Here is a 21,121-nt window from a genome sequence, read left to right as displayed (position 1 = left end):
CATCAGCTAAATACACATTCCAGAAATCTTCTTATCTTTTATTTGAAGTAGCATTTCCGCCCCTACCTGCTTTCTAAATAAAAATCATGCCCCTTTTGTGGACAGCATCCATGTTCCCTTTTGCAGTGAAGACTTTCTGAAGCACAAATAAACTGAATGTTAGCTTTCATACAAAAAAAAAAAATGCTTAGAACGTATAGCATAGGAGAGCTTTAACAAACTAGAAAAATATGTAAATAGTATTATACCAAACCTTGGCACTCTACTAGTCGCTTTAAACAAAACGTGAAAAAGCTTCCTAGTTTCAGGTCTTCCTGACTCCCCAGTTTATAATACTTTGACATCATTTTAAACAAGGAAAGCTTGTAAAATGCTTGTAAAATGTACTTTAGTCTTTGATATAGATGGTTATAAAAAGTTTTTAATTGCCTACTTTTTTCTAACTTATAGCCTAAAAAAAAAAAAAAAACAAACAAAACTGTACCAAGCAGATACAACAAAGCCATCTGCAGGTATTAGCATTAGCCTGCACTGATATGACATGCTAAGAAATCCCAGAAATTTGTATGAGGAAACAGGGATGCTCTGCTGACTGGCCCAACACAGCAGGATGCGGAGGGTAGAATCACTTTTACGAACATTTCCCTATTTATTACCGTTTGAGGTGTCAGCAGAGTTTTAAGAACTGACAAAAACCTCACTGCTGCCCCTCTTACATGATGCTGTGATGCCTCCCCTACATGTTTTAGTCTCTTCCAAGTCCTTACTGCTTTCTGTTCCTTTAAACAGACCTCATTCCAGTTAATGCTGTTGGTTTTATGACCAATTCTTTTTTTTGTGTTTTGTTGCAATATTAAGCTTTGAACAATCTCAGCAACTGCAAAGTTATTCTCATTTCAGTGCTATTCCACTTATTCTCATTTTGGATGAAGGGAGACTACAAAATGCAGGAAGCCATTCTTATTAGCCTAGTAGTCACAAACAAGGTAAAAATAGTTCTGTTGAGTGCAAAACAAAGGCTCTGTTATGCAGAGCCAATAACATTAAATGTTCTAAAGCCTGACATGACAAAGATAATACAACAGTGAAGAACACAAAGGACTTGAAGTTCTGGAAAAATTTTAACAGTATGTCATACTGGATATTTATTATAAAAATTGCTTTCAAATAAACAATCCAGCAGACACTAAATAAACAGATTGTAGCAATTATATTTGCAGCTTTTATGAACAGCCATGGGCAAAACCAGAGCTTAATAAAACATCCTTTTTGGTTTTGTTTTTTTTCTTCTTTTAAAAAAAGGAAAATATATTAACTGTTAGTTAGTGTTGTTTTCCCACCAATTATGTTGAGTGGTATCATTTGCTGTAGCATCCTGCACAATACCGGTGCTTGCAGACATGATTCATGCCCATAAGGTTCATTATTTGTTTGGTTCCCATCCAAACTTTGGTAACAGCTCTCTCCTTTCAGATTACAGGCTACAGATAGTACTAGAAGAAAGGTATAGGGGCAGCTGATTCCTTGGTCTGTTGAACAAAGATTGGTTTACTGGGACTCCTTCTCTAAGTGGCTGAGTACCTTGCATACTTGCAATTCCTCTCATTGTATCTTTTTCCAATGAATAGTGACTCAATTTCTCTGTGACTGGAGAAATACATGGAAGAAATTCAGAGGTAAAGTTGTATGTTGCTATGACTTGAGCCAATCTTAAAAATTTAGTACAATGCCCTCAAAGGGAAGGCTCTGTTCTCTCCTTGCTGACAACTCCCCTCCCAGCCACAAACTTCTTTGGTGTTTCTCTGATCCACCAGTGGGCTGATACAACTCATTAAACTGACAGAAAACCAACCTGGCATTCAAATACAAAACAAGACAAAACAAAAAAGTAACGATTTTTTTTCTGCAAGATTACTAAAGTGAATTATCTCACTGTGGGATCAGATAAGCAACAAAATGAGCGCAAGGCAGAAGCCAAGACATTCCCTTTCTGACAGCAATAAGCCAGCTAGACCAGTTCAGCCATAAGCTGCAACTTCACCTTTCATCTGTTTTGTACAGAGGTGACAAAACTTGTGTGAAATGAATTTTATCATTAAGCTTGTTACTGTAAAGTTGGAGCAAAACTGTTCAAATGACCAGAAAGGTCAATACCCAGAAGTATCATTAGGAAATACACGCAGCACTATTTCTATAGCCTCTCCACTCACTTGAGTTAGCTTTTGCATCAACCTCTGCAGCAAGATCTCACTTCTTATGATTGCAGGTTTTATAATCTGTTAGCTAATCTTCTAGCTATTGAAGTCTAATGCATAAATTTCATGCTGCTTCTAATCCCTCATCCTGTCCTTTCCTTGAGTATCATTCCTTTTCATATTTCTCTGAAATCCCCCGTATCTTTCCCCTAAACTTCACTCCTGTTCTCAAATATACACTCAATCCTGCATCATCTTGCTACAGATTTCTACCAAAAAGACTTCCTCAAATCATAATCTCATACCATGCACTCCCAACTTCTATCACCTCCTCACATCTTTTTATCTTTGCACTTACTTTGCTATGAGAGCTTTTATCTTCTACAACAGAATCCTGCTATCTTTAGGATGCCAGTCTTTCTACCTTGTATCTTCAGGTCTGCACCTATGCCCCCATCCATGAAGTCCTTTGTCCCATGTTTTCCATGTGTTCCAGGAGGAACAGGTTAAGTTCCCTTACTGTACAGAATGCTGTAAATCATTTAACAAAATGCAGAGAAGGATGATCTTGGTGAGGTGTTCACAGAGAATAACATACAGAGATGACAAGAGATATGTTATAAAACATAAGCCGCTCTTGTATTCTGTCACAGCTGTAATCCTTCTCCACAGTAAACATGGTTTTATGCCTTTTGGAGAAGAGCAGTGTTTCAAATGTAAAGATATATTCTAACTCAATCCAACAGAGAACTGGAACTGAATCTGTATCTCATGTGTCAGATGAAAGCACTGGAGGCTGAACTGCTCTATTAATAAAGACATTAATTATTCCTGTGTTTTGTAGGACTCCATCCATTTGTCCTTATTAAATAACAACAAAAAGAGCAAAAGATGCACTTATCCAACCTGCATGCTATCCAGATGGAGGCAATCATGATCATGTTCACAAATAGCATTAAGTATATGGGAAACTTAATTCCCAAAGATCAGATGTCTATCCAGCCTGGGCATTTCATTGGCTAGCCCACAGTTGAGCAGCATTTAAATTCTTAATGTTCAAGTTATTCATCGACATTTCCTAGAAACCCTATTTAAATTCTACTAGAATACCTTCCTGCTTTAAAAATACCAAACCACCCTCCAGTTGAACCTGACTATTTTTCCCAGGGCATTTTTCTCTCTTCTGTCACCTATCAGCCTTCTATCACACCTCTGTTACCACTGTTTTGACACACTAGTTTTACTTTGTCCTACCTCTATCCAACAAAAACAGTGAGCTCCTGGCAAAGAATGTTCTAAATTCTGTGTTTTCTAAAGTGTTCTGCATTTGAGTTCTTCACAGCTGTCATTATTAGCCGTAACTCCCCTATAGGGCATATTCTTTATTATTATCATTATTATTATTTTACAGGTGAAACACTGTTCCTCTCTTTCTAGGATGCTGGTGTTCATAGTAAAGCATGGTATGCTGCTACCTGTGATAGGAAAACAGCGGAAGATGCATTGTACCGATCAAACAAGGTATGTCACTTTTAAAGAATGTCTATTTTATGAAAAACTTCAAATTAAAAAAAGAAAAATCAAAAGTCAACCCAACATATTCTAAGAACATCAGTTATATTCTGAACAGGTCAGAGTACTGTGCCATGCAAATACTGTCAAACACGAAATTATTGTGGTGAAACTAACTATGGTTTACATCCCAAGACAAAATTGTATTGGTATAACTCAAAGGCTGGTGCACTGCAGAGAAAGGTATGGCAGATTAGAGAGCTGAAGAAGACCTGGCAGCTCATGTGCACCCACTAAAATGGAAGGCAAAGCCCCACAACTTTTAAATTATCTCCACCACTGTCCAATGGCTCATGTAAAAACAGCTACTGGAAAGGCTGATGCTGCAATGCGTTTTGAAATAGCAACACTATGCATTTAGGTATTTGGAGAATTTTGAGTTCTCTCAACTATTCTGTGTACAAAAGCTAGTGTCATGGAAGGAAATGGTAACATGTAGAGTTACATCTTCAGCATCAGGTCCATTTCCACCCTTGCCCAGCTCCACAAAGCAGGATAGAGGGGCAGAGCACTGGAGTTATCACCAGTGTAGGCCACTGTTAGCTAGTGAGCACTGGGCTACAGAGTGCTTTTTTACAGCTCTGGGAAAGGATCTCCACCTCACTACCTTCTTGCCTACCTACTGCCATGGATAGTAACTTCACTTCCTAATGATCTGTGGACCCCAGCAGACTGTTGTCACCATATGTTTATTTCTTTCTTCTTTCTCTGGCTGAGAAAGTACAGGTAGCAGCAAAAGTGGGTCTTAAATAATACCTCTGTAAGCTACTGTTAGCAGGAATACATGCTACTTCTCACCTCCTGCTGTGCAGTTTTTCTGATGGGAGGAAAGGGTTTAATGCTAATATAGATGAAAATACTAAACTAAAAATAAATAAGTTGTTGGAAAAAAGCTCAATGCACTTACTATTTTCTCTCTTTAGGATGGATCTTTTCTAATAAGAAAGAGTTCTGGGCAGGATTCACGGCAACCATACACACTGGTTGTGTTTTACAACAGAAGAGTATACAACATTCCTATACGATTTATTGAATCAACAAGACAATATGCACTGGGCAGAGAAAAAAGTGGTGAAGAGGTGAGATGATTGGGAGGGGGATTCCTAACTGTTTTCAGTTATATACCTTTAATGAGCAAGGATTAAGATATACTGCACTATGACCAAAAGGATTCTTCATTTATCAGTATAAAAGTATACTCTATATAATGACTGATCTATTATATCAAGCTAGAGAAACCCATGTAACATCAGCTCCCGCATACTGCAATTAAAACCACAGATCAAGTTAAAATATAATCATAGAACTGTTTTGAAAAGTTACTAGGATCAGAGCTGCAGCTACTAGATAAATTCTCCAGCTGTTGATAGTCCTCTATTCACCTTCTAGTTAAGGTGAATAGTTAACTAGATAATTAATAGTTAAACAGTTAACTAGTTAATACTCTATTTAAATTTCTTGGAAAAAATCATAAAGGAAGAACCATCACGCTCAACAACAAAAAAACCCAACCCCCCAAAAAACGAAACACAAAAAACCCCAACAAAAAAATAACAAACAAAACCCCCCTCTATCAAAAGTGAGAATGAAAGTATTTTACTCCTGTTTTCACATAAAGAAAACGTTAAACTATAGTTCTATAGTGAAAAAATCACTGGTTGGCTATTATATCACACAGATAATTACTCTGACAGCAAAATAGAAACTTGAAACCCAAATACCAATACAAACTGTTATCACTGCACATGTCTTTTCAGGGATGTGAAAGCAGGCTTGCCTTAGCCTAATTATCTGCCTCCCAGGCAATGGTTTTGAGGTTACAGAATAAATAAGAGCCTGGAGCTTATCTGGCCTTCAACAAAGGGTCAGAAATTACCTCAGGAGAAGGATAGTCCAAAACCTGTGTTTGACCAAACACCAAAAGGAAAAGCAGCAGACCTAGCAGATTCTGGATATTAATTTACAGTGACAGATATTAAAAACTGCATACCTAAACCAGTTCTCATTGATGGCTAGCTGTACCATACTACTCCTGGAGACTGCCCTCCCTCTGAGGCGGCTGAACCACAGACGAAGCAGTTTCCACAGCCTGCAACCTGGTATATATTAAGCTAAACTTGAAAGCAGTGTCAGTTTAATATGCCATGTAACAGCCTCTGTGATTCAGTTTGTGCAGGTGGTAATCAAAAATGGAGAGAAACATGAGGTGAGACAGCTAGTGACCACAGTATCTTCCATTGTCCAAATTTAATCTGTTTATGACTAGAATCAGGACTAAGAGCAGGATCAGTGCTCTTACTAAAAGGCAGTGCATCTCACTTGGTAACAAGTCATAGTTTCACTTTCTTTGATGGTGGGAGAAGCAAAGAGAAAAAGATGATCCAGTGATTACTAACAATACTACAGCATTAAATGAAGCAAGCACTAATTAATTTTTGTTTTCTCTATCCAGCGCTTTGACAGTGTTGCTGAAATAGTAGAGAACCATCAGCGCAGCTCCCTGGTTCTAATTGACAGCCAAAACAACACAAAAGACTCAACAAAACTGAAACACATTGTAAGAGTTTCTTAAACTGAACTGCTAAGATGAAGACTTTTTTAATTTCTTTCAATATCCCAAAACACATGGATCAGATACTAAAAGAAAATCCAAAATGATGGAAAATACCCCTTAAGAGCACCGACTGAGTAGCAAGAGATGTCATTCATAAAGTTCGATCCCATGTCACTCTTATCAGAAAAGCACCCGTATTTAACACAAGAAGCCAAAGCGTATGTACTCTTGTTTCTGATTTCCATCTGTGGCAACATGAGTCTTCCAAGTCTTGTGAAGAACAACTACATACTACAGCCCAGTCCTTTTGACTGCTATTTAATTCAGATTTCCTGTAGGACATTTTCACTTTTAAAAATGAGAATACCCACAGTGATCTACTCTTTCCATTTGTTACCTTTACTACAGATCACCGATTTCGGCAATTTCTTTGTAAAGTGAACAGCCCCAGACGTTAGAGCAGCTTGACCTAATGTACTGCTGTGTACAAGCTGAAAATAGAACTCTACTTCATATGATTAGTGGCAAAAAAGCTGTCTAAATGTTTTAGATTAATGGACGTGTGTTGTCCTTCTCCTCAGCTTTACTCTGTTTCATCAATATTTTTGTGTGTATTTTCAAATGTGCAAATAAAATTAATACTGTAACGCCAGTAGTGTATGGAAGCATTGCCGGATCACATTTCTTAACATCCTTCCAGCAAGGAAACATCAATTCACTATCATTGATGTTTTAATGTATATATTTGTTTGTGCTCCTTCACAAGTTCTATTGTTACAAAAACTATTGCTTTTTACAACTTTAACATATGTATTTGGCTTAATAGCTCTCCAGACTTTTGTCTTCAAATTGACTACTGTTGATGACTCAAGCATATTGCTTCACTGCTAAACCAACTACCCGCTCAGTTCTTGCAGAATTACTGTTTACAGACACACATATGCACAGAAGAAACCCCTTTCCTTTTTCAAGCCTGTTCTATCACAGTGGTTTACTTATTGTATTACTGCAAATTAATTTCCACAAACTTTCAAGTGGTGAAAATTAAATTGATGGATGTGTAAATAGCACCAATGAAAAGCTTTTAGGTGCAGTTGTTAATTAATTCTAGAGCTATTTGATTTCACTGGACCCGAAAACTCATCCATCTTAAAGGTATTTTCTAAAACTGACCCTCTATCCATACCTGCTTTGTTCCTTTTCTTACAGATTAGGCAGTGTTCTCTAGAATTATCTGCAAGGCATTTAAGGCAAGACTGAGCCAAGACTTGTGAAGTCTCAGCAAGTCACTTAGAGCTACATTGTATTCTGCACTACTTCCTTGTGGTTTTGATCAATTACTGTTACAATTAAGGCACCTGTCTTCTAGAAGGAACCGCTTACTAATATGATGATGTTCAGCACATAGCTACCTACCTTGCTGCATCTGTTTCTTCCAGCAACACTAGTAATACTCCAGATGCGAAGCAAATGGGATACTGGCTAGAAACAATGTATACAGACTTTACACAAGTCTGTCTACGACAGACTATTCACACTACTACAAAAATGCTACCTTTAGTATATTGTTTAGTTGTATTAATTAGTAGTATACTAATGCTATACTTAGTACTAGTGTAATGTTTAGAACACTAAGACTGCCAAGTCAAAGCCTCAAAATTAACAAGTTTTTAGTCTCTGTAAGCTTATTTTATTCCAGTACGTGTACTGGTATTAGTTACATGAAACATCACTTTAGAAGGTTACTATTTCAAGCAATGCTCACAGTGGAAAATATTCTGTGAAAAAGCAGCCACTCAATATTTAGCTTTCTTTGCATTCATGTAGTCCTTGCCTTATTCACTCATGTACTGAACAGTATTTAAACTTTGTTCTTAACCAAACTGCCTGTTTCTTGTTAACCTTCCTATGTTGCTCCTCACAAAAGTAAGTTCTTCAAACATTGTTGAGTTAAATGTGTAGTTATCACCATCATTCTAGAACTGGGTGGGGAAAGAAAGGCATGAAAAAGTGAAACTCAGGTGTACCTATAGTCTTCCCTATGAGAGACTAATTATCAGTTTTTTAAAATAATTAGCAATACTGAGCCCTTTCCACACTGAGCACTGCTGCTCCTGCCTCTTAGCACTACATGTAACCTTGTGACTGATATACAAGTAACACTTTTTAGCCATGTTCTACATCATTACAGGGGTACCTTACAATTTGGACAACAAAATGAGGCAGGGATTTATTTGACAGGCAACGCCACCTTCCACAAAATAATCCATACTTCTTGAGATTATGCTAATTTTGCATAAAATAGATTAGTACTCAGGATGGAATATGCTATGTTAAAAATCCCGATGCTATTGATTCAGCAGCCAGTATAGAATCTAGCAAATGGTAACAGTGCAATCCTATATCTTTCTTAAAACTGTTGCAGTGCCAACAGCTGCCACTAGATAATGCTATCAGGTGTTTTCACCAGGTAGTAGGTAGGACAAGTCTGACCTCTGACAGACACAGCAACACACCTTCCCCCCCATATTTCTTTGGTATTGTTAGCCAATTTCTGTTCTATATAATTGTCATTAACTAATAGCTAGGGGAAAAACAAAACCAAACCAACAAACAAAAAAACCCTAAACCCAAAGACCTAAAACTCGAACAATAAAATGGCTTTAAAATGAAGTAAATTTTTTGACTGAGAACTCGAGGCAATGTATCATATCTACTAATGTACAAAAGAGTGTAAGTATTGTGTGCCTACCTGATACAGTGAGTACACCAAGTACTGCACATCACTCCTGACAATGTTGTTCCATGAAAGGAGTAAGAACTTGCATTCTCAAAAATTCAAGTGTTCAGACATGCAAGTTACAAAAACTACAGCAGCAGGCAGAGATTTTTAGGAAGTGTTGTGGGGGAAAAAAAAGAAAAAAAAAAAGGCAACAACAACATGTCTGACATGACAACAGCCCTGGAACAAATACTGAACACAAGTTTTTTGTTAAAACATTGGAATCACTAAGGAAGAGAAACTGTGACTTGCTGGTGAATACACATCTTGCAAAGAAAATACAGTGGACTAGATTTTAGGCCTTTTTACGGCCACTTTACACAAACACACAAATACTGTCAAAACATTTGAACTTGCACCTATACTGTACATTCCAAATCACTGTAACCAAGTTAAGGTTTTCTGCTCTTGCTATATGTGCAATGTTACAAACTATTTTAAATGTTATGATTGTAGTCAAACACTCAAAATCAAGACACTCCAAATCAGGTTACCTGCGCAACCTTGTCACATCAGATACATCTATTACAATACAAGCATTAAATGTATGATCAACTATTTTTCCATATGGATTTATATATTTCACTTGGTTCACACAATACTTGAGGGATAAGTCATAGCTGTGTAAGAAAAGACTGTGGTTTGTAGGATATTTCCAAGATATCTTTCCCATTTACTGAAGATACTGAGAAATGTGCAAACATTGTAGGAGACAGCCGTTAAAAAGGTAACCTCATATTGTTAAAGCTGTTTGACATCTCATTGAGAATTGTGTATTGTCCCTGCACCTTCTACTGCACCGTGTGCCGTGATGCTGGTCAGACTGCTTAAGCCAAACTTTCTCCTGATGATCATTAACTGTGATCTTAATTTCACTGAAGTCTCACTTAAGATTCTTTGAAATCAGATCTGCAGAAGTGCCGAACTCTGAGGACCTCAAAGCATTATGGAAAAGCTTGTAAGAAAAAAAAAAGAATTACATATTCAGAACAGTACTTGAACAACGTGCACTAAATAATACAAGGACATAATTAAGGGGGGGAAACAAAATATTAAATCACTGCTCAAGAGGGAGCAACAGTTCTCTGCCCTGAATGAGGTGGGTGTCCATGGATAAAGTGACACATGACAATGAATTAAGATTGTATAAAACAACCTTATTTCAACATTTCCTAGCTTTACCCTTTTTCACAGTATTAAGGTTACCCAATTCATAAGAAAACAAGCTGGACGGAACAAAATTCCAGTGATGACAGTTGTCACTCTCCTGATTCATCAATATAGAGAACACCCCCTCACTCTACAGCAGAACTTCCACCTCAATGCTAAGGTTAGTGTTAACAAAAAATTGGTCATCTTTGGTGAAGTCATACCAAGTAGGTTTTAGCAACAAACTTCACATATATTTCTTCCAAAGGCAGCAAAGGCAACGTCCAGAATTCAGGGGTTCAACTTCAGGGTTTATAGGAGAGGAAGCTGAGGTAGCCAATAGATCCTTCCAGTCAAAAAAGCTTAACATATTTTTGTCCTTTCCTAATGCTGTTTCTTTTCAACACACCTCCTCACCACTACACTAGTCTTCTTCAAAGATCCTAGCCAAAATAATGTCAGCGCTCAAGCCCGCTGTGCAGCACAAAATTATCCGATTCTGACACAGAACACACACCAACGGTAAATTAATTCACCCAAACTCTGCTGCTTTGACTGTCTCAGGTACTTCAGATGACTCCCATACATAACTCAGCAGCTACAAGGCTAGTGTGCATCTTCCTGCCAACAGATATATCAAGAATGAAAAATATATCTTAGCTACTGAAGTAATTTTTCTTTTAAATCATTATAACACTTTTCAAAATATGTCAGATTCTGTTACTGGTGACATCCCTATAACATCCATGAGACTTCCAACTGTTTCACTGGTAGCAAGTCAATCTTCACTTTCACCTTATGAAAACAGTCACAGAGAACTACCCCTGGGCTTGCATACAATCTAAAACCTCAGAGAATTAAATGCCCCAGTCCTCTCTAAGTCCAGTATTCAATTCTGACAGTTTTTCCATCAATACTTTGGGAAGCTGATTTACATACCTCAGATGTAATCTTCCAGTACCTGGGCAAAAGGTGCCATATGGTAAGGACACTCCCACTGAAGACTGAATCTAACCTCTGGGTTCATTAATAATCTAGAGGACAAAGCCTCTAAATATAATAATTACTGTGGATAATAAGGGCCTTCATTTGTATATTCTCAGTCACTGTGGATAAGGTATTTTGTTTACATACCCTCACATAAATATTAAGAAATGTGAAGCATAACCTTCCTTCATCATTATCCCTAAAACTATAAGTACGAAGCAAGGAGGTTCCTAGCAATATTACCCTACTGGCCAGTAAAATGAGGGAGAAATAACCCAAGCCTTGGTTTGGTCAAACCCCTGGTACTCTAAAAGGCAGTTCATCTGAATAAGCAATAGCAGAATTACTTAAAGTCATTATGGGAACAAATTACATCCACCTGGAATAAAACTATAACGCAGTTACAGGCCTGAAATGGTACTTTGCACTTCACCGTATTCTGGCCTTCCTATACGGTTTGTGGCAGACGTAGTATAAAACGAAATATTTTTCATAAATGCTCACAGTCATATTCTATAAACACAAGTTATAGCAAATTTAATAGTGACAGTCGATACAGATTAGGAATGTTGACCATTCTTAAACACCATATACATTATGAATATATATACTGTATATTTTCAACTGATTTCATTCTCAGGCTCACCGTATTAACACAACTGTAACGTTTTATTAATTTATATGAAAAATACTTCACTAAGAAAGTAGACAAACTGCACAGAAATTGTACAAGTGTCATGTGCATAGCAATATAGCTTAAAGCATTCACATATGGCTTTGTTTAAATGAAACTACTGGGGAAATGGCCCTATATGGACCTATGGTTACACAGTTGACATAATGTAAACTGCTTCACATCTTTTAGGCACTTGCTAACAATAGTGTTCAATCCCTGAAAAACAAAATCAAGAGCTAACAAGTGAAAATAACACAAATCCCAGGATAACAGCTGTGTGTAGTTGAAAAAATGTTAAAAATTCACTTTAGTAGTGCATGCACAGAACTAAAAAATTGGGGGGGTGTGGTAATTTCTGTGCAAGAATTATACCAAATAATTGAAAAGTATAAAAATATTTACATGTTTAGGGTTTTTTTTTTAAATATGTACAGAACAAAAGCCCTGAAAACTCATTCTATAGAATAAAAATATAGGACATGATAGTAGTAACCAAAAAAATATATATTTTTATGGAATTGTATTTGCAGTTAGTTACAAGTTATCTAAACCACAAAGCTCCTTGATCTATCTCAAAGCTTGATGGCAATAGAGAATCTGCTCTTCCTTCTAAAACACGAGCACTTTGCATAATTTTTGAACTTGAATTATAATACTGAAATACAAAATGACTTGTATATCTTAATTCAATTGATTCACTTTTTAAAAAAATGCAATATGTAATATTTTATTTTCTTCACTGGTCATAATTACATTAATGAATTCCAATCTCGAGTAGCCTCCATGAGATGCCTCTGTCCATGTCCTACCCAATTATCCTGATTGTCAAATATTCTACCACAAAACCAGCAGCTAAACTTAGCTTTCAAGGTATTATCAGAGGTAGTTTTTACAATCTGATAATTGTTTTTGCTAGTCTTTTTCAGTGTCAATTTTAAGACAAATCTTTCTTTCACAGGGCTAATAGGTTTTACTGTCCTGTGCCTCTTTTGAGAAAGAACATCAGTAGTTACATCCAAAGGATTGCAGAAGGCTGGCTGCAGAAGCGCTTCGATAGTTCGTTTTGACAATGAAACCTTGAGAACATGTCCCTTAAATTTAGCAATGGTTTTCATTACATTTACAACTTCTGGAACATCTGCATCAGGATGGTTAAGCACAACAACTGGTTGATTTCTCCGAGGGCATTTTACAAGCTGTTTAGAATTAAAAGGAAGTAATTTCAAAGTCCTCACAGTTTCTTTTGATGCCCTTGGTGTGTAAAGGCCACCTGATTCACTAACAACTTCAGCTTGATTCTTTTCCTTACACTTTCTGTGCAATATTACTTTCTTTCTTGGAGGTTCTAGGGAATTAACCTTACTTTTCCGTTTGAAATTCTTGCTTCTTTGCACACCCACAGTTTCTGAACTCTTAGACACAGTTTGTTTTAAACGAGGTTTTACTTTTGCGGTTCTGTTTCGGGTGCTCCATGTGGACTTCTGACTACCAAAGTTATTCCTGTTGTTAGCAGTTATTACTTGTGTACTCTCAACAGAACCTTTTTGCAACCGTGTCCCTGCAGACTCAGTAGAATAAACAGGTTCTGCAGGAGGAACACGACATGCTGGATTAGAGTTTGCCAAAGAGGCATTTGCTGGCATTAAGCTACCTGGTAAGATTAAGGCATCATTAGAAGAAAGATTAGTTTGTTTCTGTGCTAGTGCAGGAGTAAGGGACTGCAAGTTATCCAACTGTAGTGAGGGCACTGAGTTGCTTACTGACTGAGTGGTATCAGCCAGCGTATCTGAAGTAGAAGTCTTAATTTTCAGCAAAAGCTTTTGTTGCATGGCTCCAGTTTTCTTTGGTTGACAATTTTGATAATGAGAATTATCCTGAAAAACACTATGTTTATGAACTACAGGCTTGTTTGGTGTCATACATTTCAGAAAAACTGCCTGTTGTCCATCAGGCAAAAGTGCATAAACATGTTGTTTCTGTTTTAGTTCCTGTTGGTTTACCGACTCCAAGGACCCAAAGACAGCATCCCGATGCTCTGGTAACACCTTCACAGAAGAAATTCCTTTCATAGCTGACTCTGATGAGTTTGTAATTACAAGAGGTCCTTTGCATGGCACACTATTCAATGAGTCATTTGTGGTCCTATTACAGGAACTTCTTCCACTTCCGAAACTGTCATTTTTTCCCTCCACTTTTGAAGCTGGTATGGTTATTTTACCATATTCTCTGGATACAACTCTCCCTGAAACCTGAGAACGATCACTAGGGGCATTTGCAACTGTTCCAATCGCGCCGCTAAAAGTCAAAATCATTCCAGGTCCTTTATTTAAAACAAAAGATGTAGGTACACCTTTAGTCACATGCCCATCTGACAAACTGGTTGACGGAAAAGATTTTCCTGACACCACCTGCAGTCCGGGCTGGTTAGCAAGGTGCAAAGGAACAAAAAATCCTGATGGAGGGGACTGAACTAAAAGGGTTTTCTTCTGTTCCCGAAGAACTGGTGAAAAGCTGCTAGGATTTGGGGTTGTAGACAGCATTTTATCTTTTACTAACTGCTGTGTTACAATTGCATCTGTATGAGTTTTTAGCAACGTACCAACACCCGGAGTTCTGGATAATTTATCCATTCCCTGTGAATCAAAAGATGTTCTGGGTGTCTGTCTTTCTCTCCCATAATGCGTACCTTCATTTGTACTACATTTTGCATTCAACTCTCTGTTATATAAATGAAAGCCTACATTAGAAGGAGACCTCTGAAAACCACATGCAGTTGCTGAGCTTTTTAAATGTGTAAAGGCTTTATTCCCTGTCTCATAACCAGAAAGCAGCTTGTCAGAATGAAGTTTTACGCAGTTATTTGATTTGCTGGGAGATTCTTGCTGAGTAGTTGCTTTCACTTTTAACACATCTTGCAGTAACTGGTTTATTTCAGGTGATAAATAATTAGCTGCCTGTTCACTCTGCAATGAGAAAACAGATGTGATTTTAGGCATTAAGACTGAGTTAACATCATCAGAGGCATTTTCTTGGAATTTCTCAGCTACATTCTCAAAGCCTTGATGTATGTTAGCATCCAAATACTGCCGGCCATTATGTTGGTCCTCCGTAAAACACTCACTGTCAACAACACATTTAGATTGGCTTTTAGAAGATTCAGAATTATTCGTAGTGTTTATGTGTCCATAAGTTTTATTAATATTTGTTTGGGCTGATACAGCTTTCTCTGGTTTTAAGCCTTTCATTGACTCTGAAAATGAAGATGCAGATTCACTTCTACTGTTTTGAAAAGAAGCGGTTTTGCTAGATATAAAATCTTTGTATCTGTCACCTGATGACATCCAAATGCTACATGGATTATCTGAATTGTCCATTTTGGAATAGTTGTGAAAAGACAGCAACCCTTCATTAGAAGAATCCACTGAAGTTGAATAATAGAAATTATTAGTTCCATTGCTACTATTCAGGCCACCATTTTGCATTTTCAGTTCAGGAAAGAAGGGCATTTTCATAGGGTCATAGTGAAGCGTATTTGCAATAGTGGGTGGTAATACCTGAGGATGACTTGGACTATAACTTCCCCATGAGATATTACTTCGCGTTCCAACTTTTGTCACCTCATCACATGGAGGTACAGTTGAGCCCAACTTCATTGGCAAAGAATTTGAACTTTTTCCTACAGCTACATTAGAAGGTGCTACAGTTTGAGAAACACTCCTACTATGGAATAAGGAGTTATTTTGTTTTTCCACTTTTGTTTTTCCTGAATGAGGAGCAGAAGAAGAAAATGGAGGTGAGGTTAATGGGTGAACAGAACTGTTCTTTAAGGTTGACTGATCAGTTACATGTGGTATAGCACCTGAAGACAAGTCACAGGGATCAGCAGTCTGTAGCAAAGGAGTTGTAGAACCATCTTTAATAGGATCAGCTTTCTGACCCAACAAATGTAAGTTTTGCTTACTTGTAGGTAGTAATTTTATAACAATATGTTGTTTCCCATCTACCATTTTAAATCCCATAAATTTAGCACTGTAATTTGCTGGAACAGATATTTTATTGTTTTTGACCATCAATACTGTTGGCCCATGAACAGCATTTTTCAATAATCCCAGGCCATAACTTGTTCCATCATCTGCTTTATTGTATTGTGCAGTAGTAGCAGAGAGCATTCCATCCGTGAAATTATGCTTTTCTGTATACGTAATTTGATCTTTTTCATTCACTTCCACATCTCTAATACACTGGTTCAGCTCCTCAGCTTTTGTTTGAATTTTATTCACACTTCTTAGCACTTGTGCATTTGTTTCTCCAGCTGCATCACTTCCACTGCTTACTTTTTTCCGTCTCCAGAATGCTTTTTTCGATGCTCCCATTTTATACCTTCTTAACACAAGCTTCAGTCCTGCTGGAGTCTTCACTATTCTTTTTTCACATTTGTCATTTTCCAGTTTTTCTTTTGCATATAAGTGGTCGCTATGCAAAGCTATGATGTGTTTTAAGAGATAATCTTTCCGTGGTGTGCTGTAACTACAATATTGACAACCATAAGGAAACATACTGCTGTGAGCAAGATGATGTTTCTGGAACTCCTCTTTTGTAAAGCTTACATAATGGCATTTTCCACATTTATATGGAATCTCATTATGTCTGTGAATGTGCTGAACAAATGTGCCCACATCCTGGGTAGAAAACCCACATATTTCACATTGAAAGTGACCATTTACACAATGCTTTGATGTGAAGTGTTTTGTCAAATCCAACAAAGTGTACATATGCTCATCATTACAGAGCTCACATCTTACTAAAGTGCTACGATGGGTGCGTCTATGCTGTTTAAATGACTGAAAGTCATTAGCTGAGAAGTTACACATCTCACAAGGATACAAAGGCAACTCGCCATAGTGTAACAGCTGAAAATGTTTCTGTAGATCATTTGGGCTGTATCTAATGTTATCCTTGCACTTCGTACAAGTGAAATTCAGTATCTTTGCTGTAGTTTTCAACCCTTCTTCAAATTGCACTTCGGGTTTATTTTGCAAGTGGCTTCCCTCTGAACAACTGGGAGTGCTTCCATTTATTTTCTCGAGACTTAAGGACTTCCTTGCAGTTTGCTGTTTACACTGAAAGAGTTTTCTAAATCTATCAACTTCATGTTTCATTAATACTTCATTTGGAATGTTCACCTTGGGTAAATCAATTTTCACATTTTTTATTCCGTAAGAGAGATTGATGTCTAAAATTGCTGGTTGAGTCATCATACATAAAGGATCATTCACCAGTGCTTTTTCCAAAGTGGTATCTGTAAAAAAATTATTCGCAGCATTGTGTTTTAACAAATTAATTTGCTTTTTATCACTAAAAACCTGTTCCTTTTCTGATGGCATGATTTTAGGTTTTCCTTTTAAATGATTTCTTGGGATTAGTCTTAGCTCCTGCAGCAAACAAAACTACCACACTGAATTATTCTCAAGGTTCTAGAGCTTCCCCATTTTATTCACCTGAAAAGAGAAAACAAACAAAGCAAATGTTACTTCTAAAACTAATGCAATTAGAATACTCAGTACAATTCATTAATAAATACATGCCGATCTTGGAAGTTGCTGGATTTTTATAACAGCATTTGAGATAAAAAGATGAGGCAAGAAAATGAGACATTATACTGTAACCTTTGGGTTTTTGTCTTTGGAGATGTTTTTTTTCCTCAGAATATTCATAAATCTTGAAAAATAAGCTTTAAAGAACAACATCAACTGAAAAATGAAAATATTTGGAATACCATGCCATCAAATTTTGGTTTTCTCCAAGCAGGACTGCCTGTAAGCAGGAGTTATCTCAAGAGATGCTGTTTAAAAATGAAGGTTGAATTTATTACTTACTCTAAATTTCAAACAAATACAAACACAGCGCCTACAGTGTGACATGGATCACTAACAGTCTAGCTGATGTACTCAAAAACAGGGAAAAAAGAAAGGAAAAAAGAAAGGAAAAAAGAAAGGAAAAAAGAAAGGAAAAAAGAAAGGAAAAAAGAAAGGAAAAAAGAAAGGAAAAAAGAAAGGAAAAAAGAAAGGAAAAAAGAAAGGAAAAAAGAAAGGAAAAAAGAAAGTTAACTCTTGTTTTTTCACCATGTTCCTGGGTACAGGTTAAGTGCATGACTGACACCAGTACTCCTATATGGATTAAGAGGCTTGAATAGGTATGGTCAGCATCACTGTCTTGCTACAGACTTAATCTCAGTGTTTCCATAACAGGTTGCACTATAATTTATAGCAGCTCAAGTCTATGCTCAAACAACACTCCCACATGTCAACACATAATCAGCAGAAATGGAATAGCAGCAAAAATTACTTGGACTTTGAAAACTGAAACTGAAAAGGAAGAACTACTGTTTCTTCACTAGTATATAAACATTTTACTGAAAACTTTTTTCCATAGCAGAAGTCACAGCATCACTTTCTTCTTTACTAACAAAAGAGTAGTCTCAGCTGAAATCTTATCAGTAGCTCTCTCCACTACTCTCCTGCCCCCCCTGAAGCAACAGACTTGGAATTCATCAGGTCATCCTATTTATTCACATTCAAACTGACAGAAAGATCACATCCTCTCCCTCATTATGATGGAGTGCAAGAGCTGCTTCCAGAGCTCCAGGTCATCACTAAGGCCTTCCAGATACTCTCCCATAGTCCTGTTACAAGGAAGTATCTACCACTAAACACGCACATACCTGACAAAGAAAACAGACTGAAAAATTTTCAAGGCTATGTTCATGTATCACACAGCAAGAAAAGAAAAACACTTTAAGCACATGCTTTATTGCATTCCTTTGGAAAAGAAATTAGCATTTCAGTGGAATTCTTTAAAATAATAAGCAAAAGAGGATCCAATATCAAATAAATTCAATCAACTGTGTTCTTCAGCTGAGACCTACAAGATTTCAACTATACATTTAAAAAAAAATATATATATCCCACAAGCTACAGACACATACACAGACATTTCCTCCTTGGGAGTCCAAACTAAAACACTTTAGGTACTCCTTTTTTTAAGTCCATGATATATTTCCCATCTTTCACACAGGAGATTACTACATGGGATATTACTCTACTTTGAGCTTTCAGAAGAGAATAACTCATCTACCTTGCACTCCATTTTCACCAAAATAGTACTACATTACAGTGCTTTCTCTCATTGATGGTAAATCCCTTATTTGAACAGGAGCAAGCTCAACTCCGACATAAAGAATAACTAAAAATGACTTGGTTTTGTTGGCTTGAAGAACTAATTTTAATACACAAATGCAACAGATGAAGATCACAGGTTGCACAATATATCATCCTGATGGTAGCTGCCTAGCATTCAGATTAAAATGTTATACTGTCAAATACCAAAACCTGAAATATGTGTGCAACACTATAAAAATCAGAAATGGATAAAGTACACTGCAGAGAACAAGACTCAGGCTTTTAACATGAGGCCAATGTGGTCCTCAATCAGGCAACATTTCACTAACTGGATAAAACATTCATGTTTGGCAAAGAGTCTCAGTTGGGTATATTCAAACCTGATTTGAGACCTCCTTTAACCAATTAATCACACAAATTAGAATTTAATTTTGTTATTATTGGGTAGTATATAACTATTTCCAAACACCTGGAGCATGACAAATAAAAATATTTACTAGAAACAGCTAGTAAAAAAAATTCTTAAAACCCAGGGATCTTTAAATGTACATTATCAAAGTAGCCGTCAGACTTACACATTAAGAAATGACTTGACTTCAATTCTTCAACAGCGTTTCCACACACATAGAAGAGGTAAATATATAAGACTCAGAAAAGGCCACAGTCAGGAGGAATACTGAAAAAGTGTCTGGAAACAAAAGAAAAGGTATTTTGAAAAGTGTAAATACAAGCATAACTGAAAGAATATGCTGAAAAGCATAAATCCTTCACAATTTTACATTATGTGCATTTTAACACATTGAAGACAGAAAAACTGTAAATATGTACTGTAATGTTTTCTCCCAAAGAACATCATCAAATACAATACAAATTCTAAATTAATGAGTGGGATTAAAAGTTGCTAGCAAACTCCTCCTCACAAGGCCTATTTTAACCTTAGCTTTGTCACTACATCTTAGGCATTCATAACAGGTAAGCATAAACATATGATAACATAGAAACAAGACAGAAAGAAGTAACTGGTACCTCAGTCCACCAAATTTTAACTTGAAGTCAAAAGCCACTTAGCTTTTCTTAAGTACATACTGTGACAAAGCCTATAGCAAAGACCTAATTACAATTTTCTATAAAGTTTTGTAAAAGCCTGTGGGGGAGGTGGAATATTACATTCAAAATATTTGAGACAAGTAGATTATAAAGCAGATATAATGCATACAAGCCTTAAAGATACAGATGTGCCACAGTTAACTCTCATTAAAAAAATAACAATCACTAAGCACAAGCATAAGCAAGCACTTGAGGCTCTAAGCCTCAATTTTCTTCCCCCCAAAATGCTCCAGTATGTCAGTATTTTGTTTTTTTAAAACTACACATGGAGAAAAAAAGTTTAGTTACATACTTTAACCTGGTGAGAAATGACAGGGATAAGAAACTCCTGAATTAGGTACCTTTTACCATTTTTCCACTTAGAACAAAAAGAAGAGAAATACAAAATGCATTTCGAGGCAGGCAGTATTTCAAGATTTCTGTAAAACTCCTTACGCTCATTTATATTTTACTAAAAAAACCCACCACCCTATGCTAAAGTATTTTCAATGCTCGGTCCCATCCTACATGTACCTGCAAATTACAGTGCTGCCTTCATCTCTACAAAGATCTGGACACATGCAGGAACTTACAGAACTAGATCTTCAGGAACCCATAGAGCTAGAGCTTCTGGCGGCCAGATACAATCTATCCGACACAGCAAAACGCTGCTTTGGTAAAAATAAATACAAAATAAAAACAAGTCACCAAATCCCTCTCGAATCTAGCAAACACCAACGCAGACATCGCTGCCACACTGCAAACTTGCCATTCACGAAAACAGCAGCTGAAGGTTCCAGCGATACGCGGCCACCGCCAACGTACCTGCAACTACTTTCTCAGCCCGCACTTGCGATGTCGAGGGGACGCTCCCCGTCTCCTCGCCCGGGGCTCCCGGCCACGCCGGCAGCGAGCAGCGCTCCCACAGGGCGCTGCCGGGGA

General features: G+C 37.0%; 2 protein-coding genes across 5 annotated transcripts in view; one reads left to right on the top strand and one right to left on the bottom strand.

Moving 5' to 3' along the window:
• BLNK (B cell linker) overlaps positions 1-7,769 on the top strand; it is a 101,887-nt gene extending 94,118 nt beyond the window's left edge. The window contains exons 19-21 of one of the 2 annotated variants that reach the window (XM_026851652.1): positions 3,633-3,716; positions 4,691-4,846; positions 6,220-7,769. In XM_026851652.1, the coding sequence (XP_026707453.1) occupies positions 3,633-3,716; positions 4,691-4,846; positions 6,220-6,339 (360 nt within the window). In that variant the 3' untranslated portion in view covers positions 6,340-7,769. The remainder of the gene's footprint in view (positions 1-3,632; positions 3,717-4,690; positions 4,847-6,219) is intronic. The other variant, XM_026851653.1, reaches the window with a different exon arrangement.
• Positions 7,770-11,750: 3,981 nt separating this feature from the next.
• On the bottom strand, positions 11,751-21,115 carry ZNF518A (zinc finger protein 518A). 3 transcript variants are annotated; one of them, XM_026851434.1, is made up of 4 exons: positions 20,773-20,900; positions 19,669-19,781; positions 18,637-18,653; positions 11,751-17,413 (listed from the first exon to the last, which is right to left on the bottom strand). In XM_026851434.1, the coding sequence occupies exon 4, from the start codon at positions 17,297-17,299 to the stop codon at positions 12,665-12,667; it is 4,635 nt and encodes a 1,544-aa protein (XP_026707235.1). In that variant the 5' UTR covers positions 17,300-17,413; positions 18,637-18,653; positions 19,669-19,781; positions 20,773-20,900; the 3' UTR covers positions 11,751-12,664. The 3 variants fall into 3 exon arrangements, with proteins under 3 accessions (XP_026707235.1, XP_026707234.1, XP_026707233.1); XM_026851433.1 differs by lacking the exons at positions 18,637-18,653; positions 20,773-20,900 and adding an exon at positions 21,005-21,115; XM_026851432.1 differs by lacking the exon at positions 18,637-18,653.
• Positions 21,116-21,121: the final 6 nt, after the last annotated feature.

Source organism: Athene cunicularia (assembly GCF_003259725.1).
Source record: "Athene cunicularia isolate RWA chromosome 6 unlocalized genomic scaffold, athCun1 chr6_part1, whole genome shotgun sequence".
In the NCBI taxonomy this organism is placed as follows: Eukaryota; Metazoa; Chordata; class Aves; order Strigiformes; family Strigidae; genus Athene; species Athene cunicularia.
Note: the sequence above shows the minus strand (reverse complement) of the source record. Positions and strands in the feature narration are given on the sequence as shown.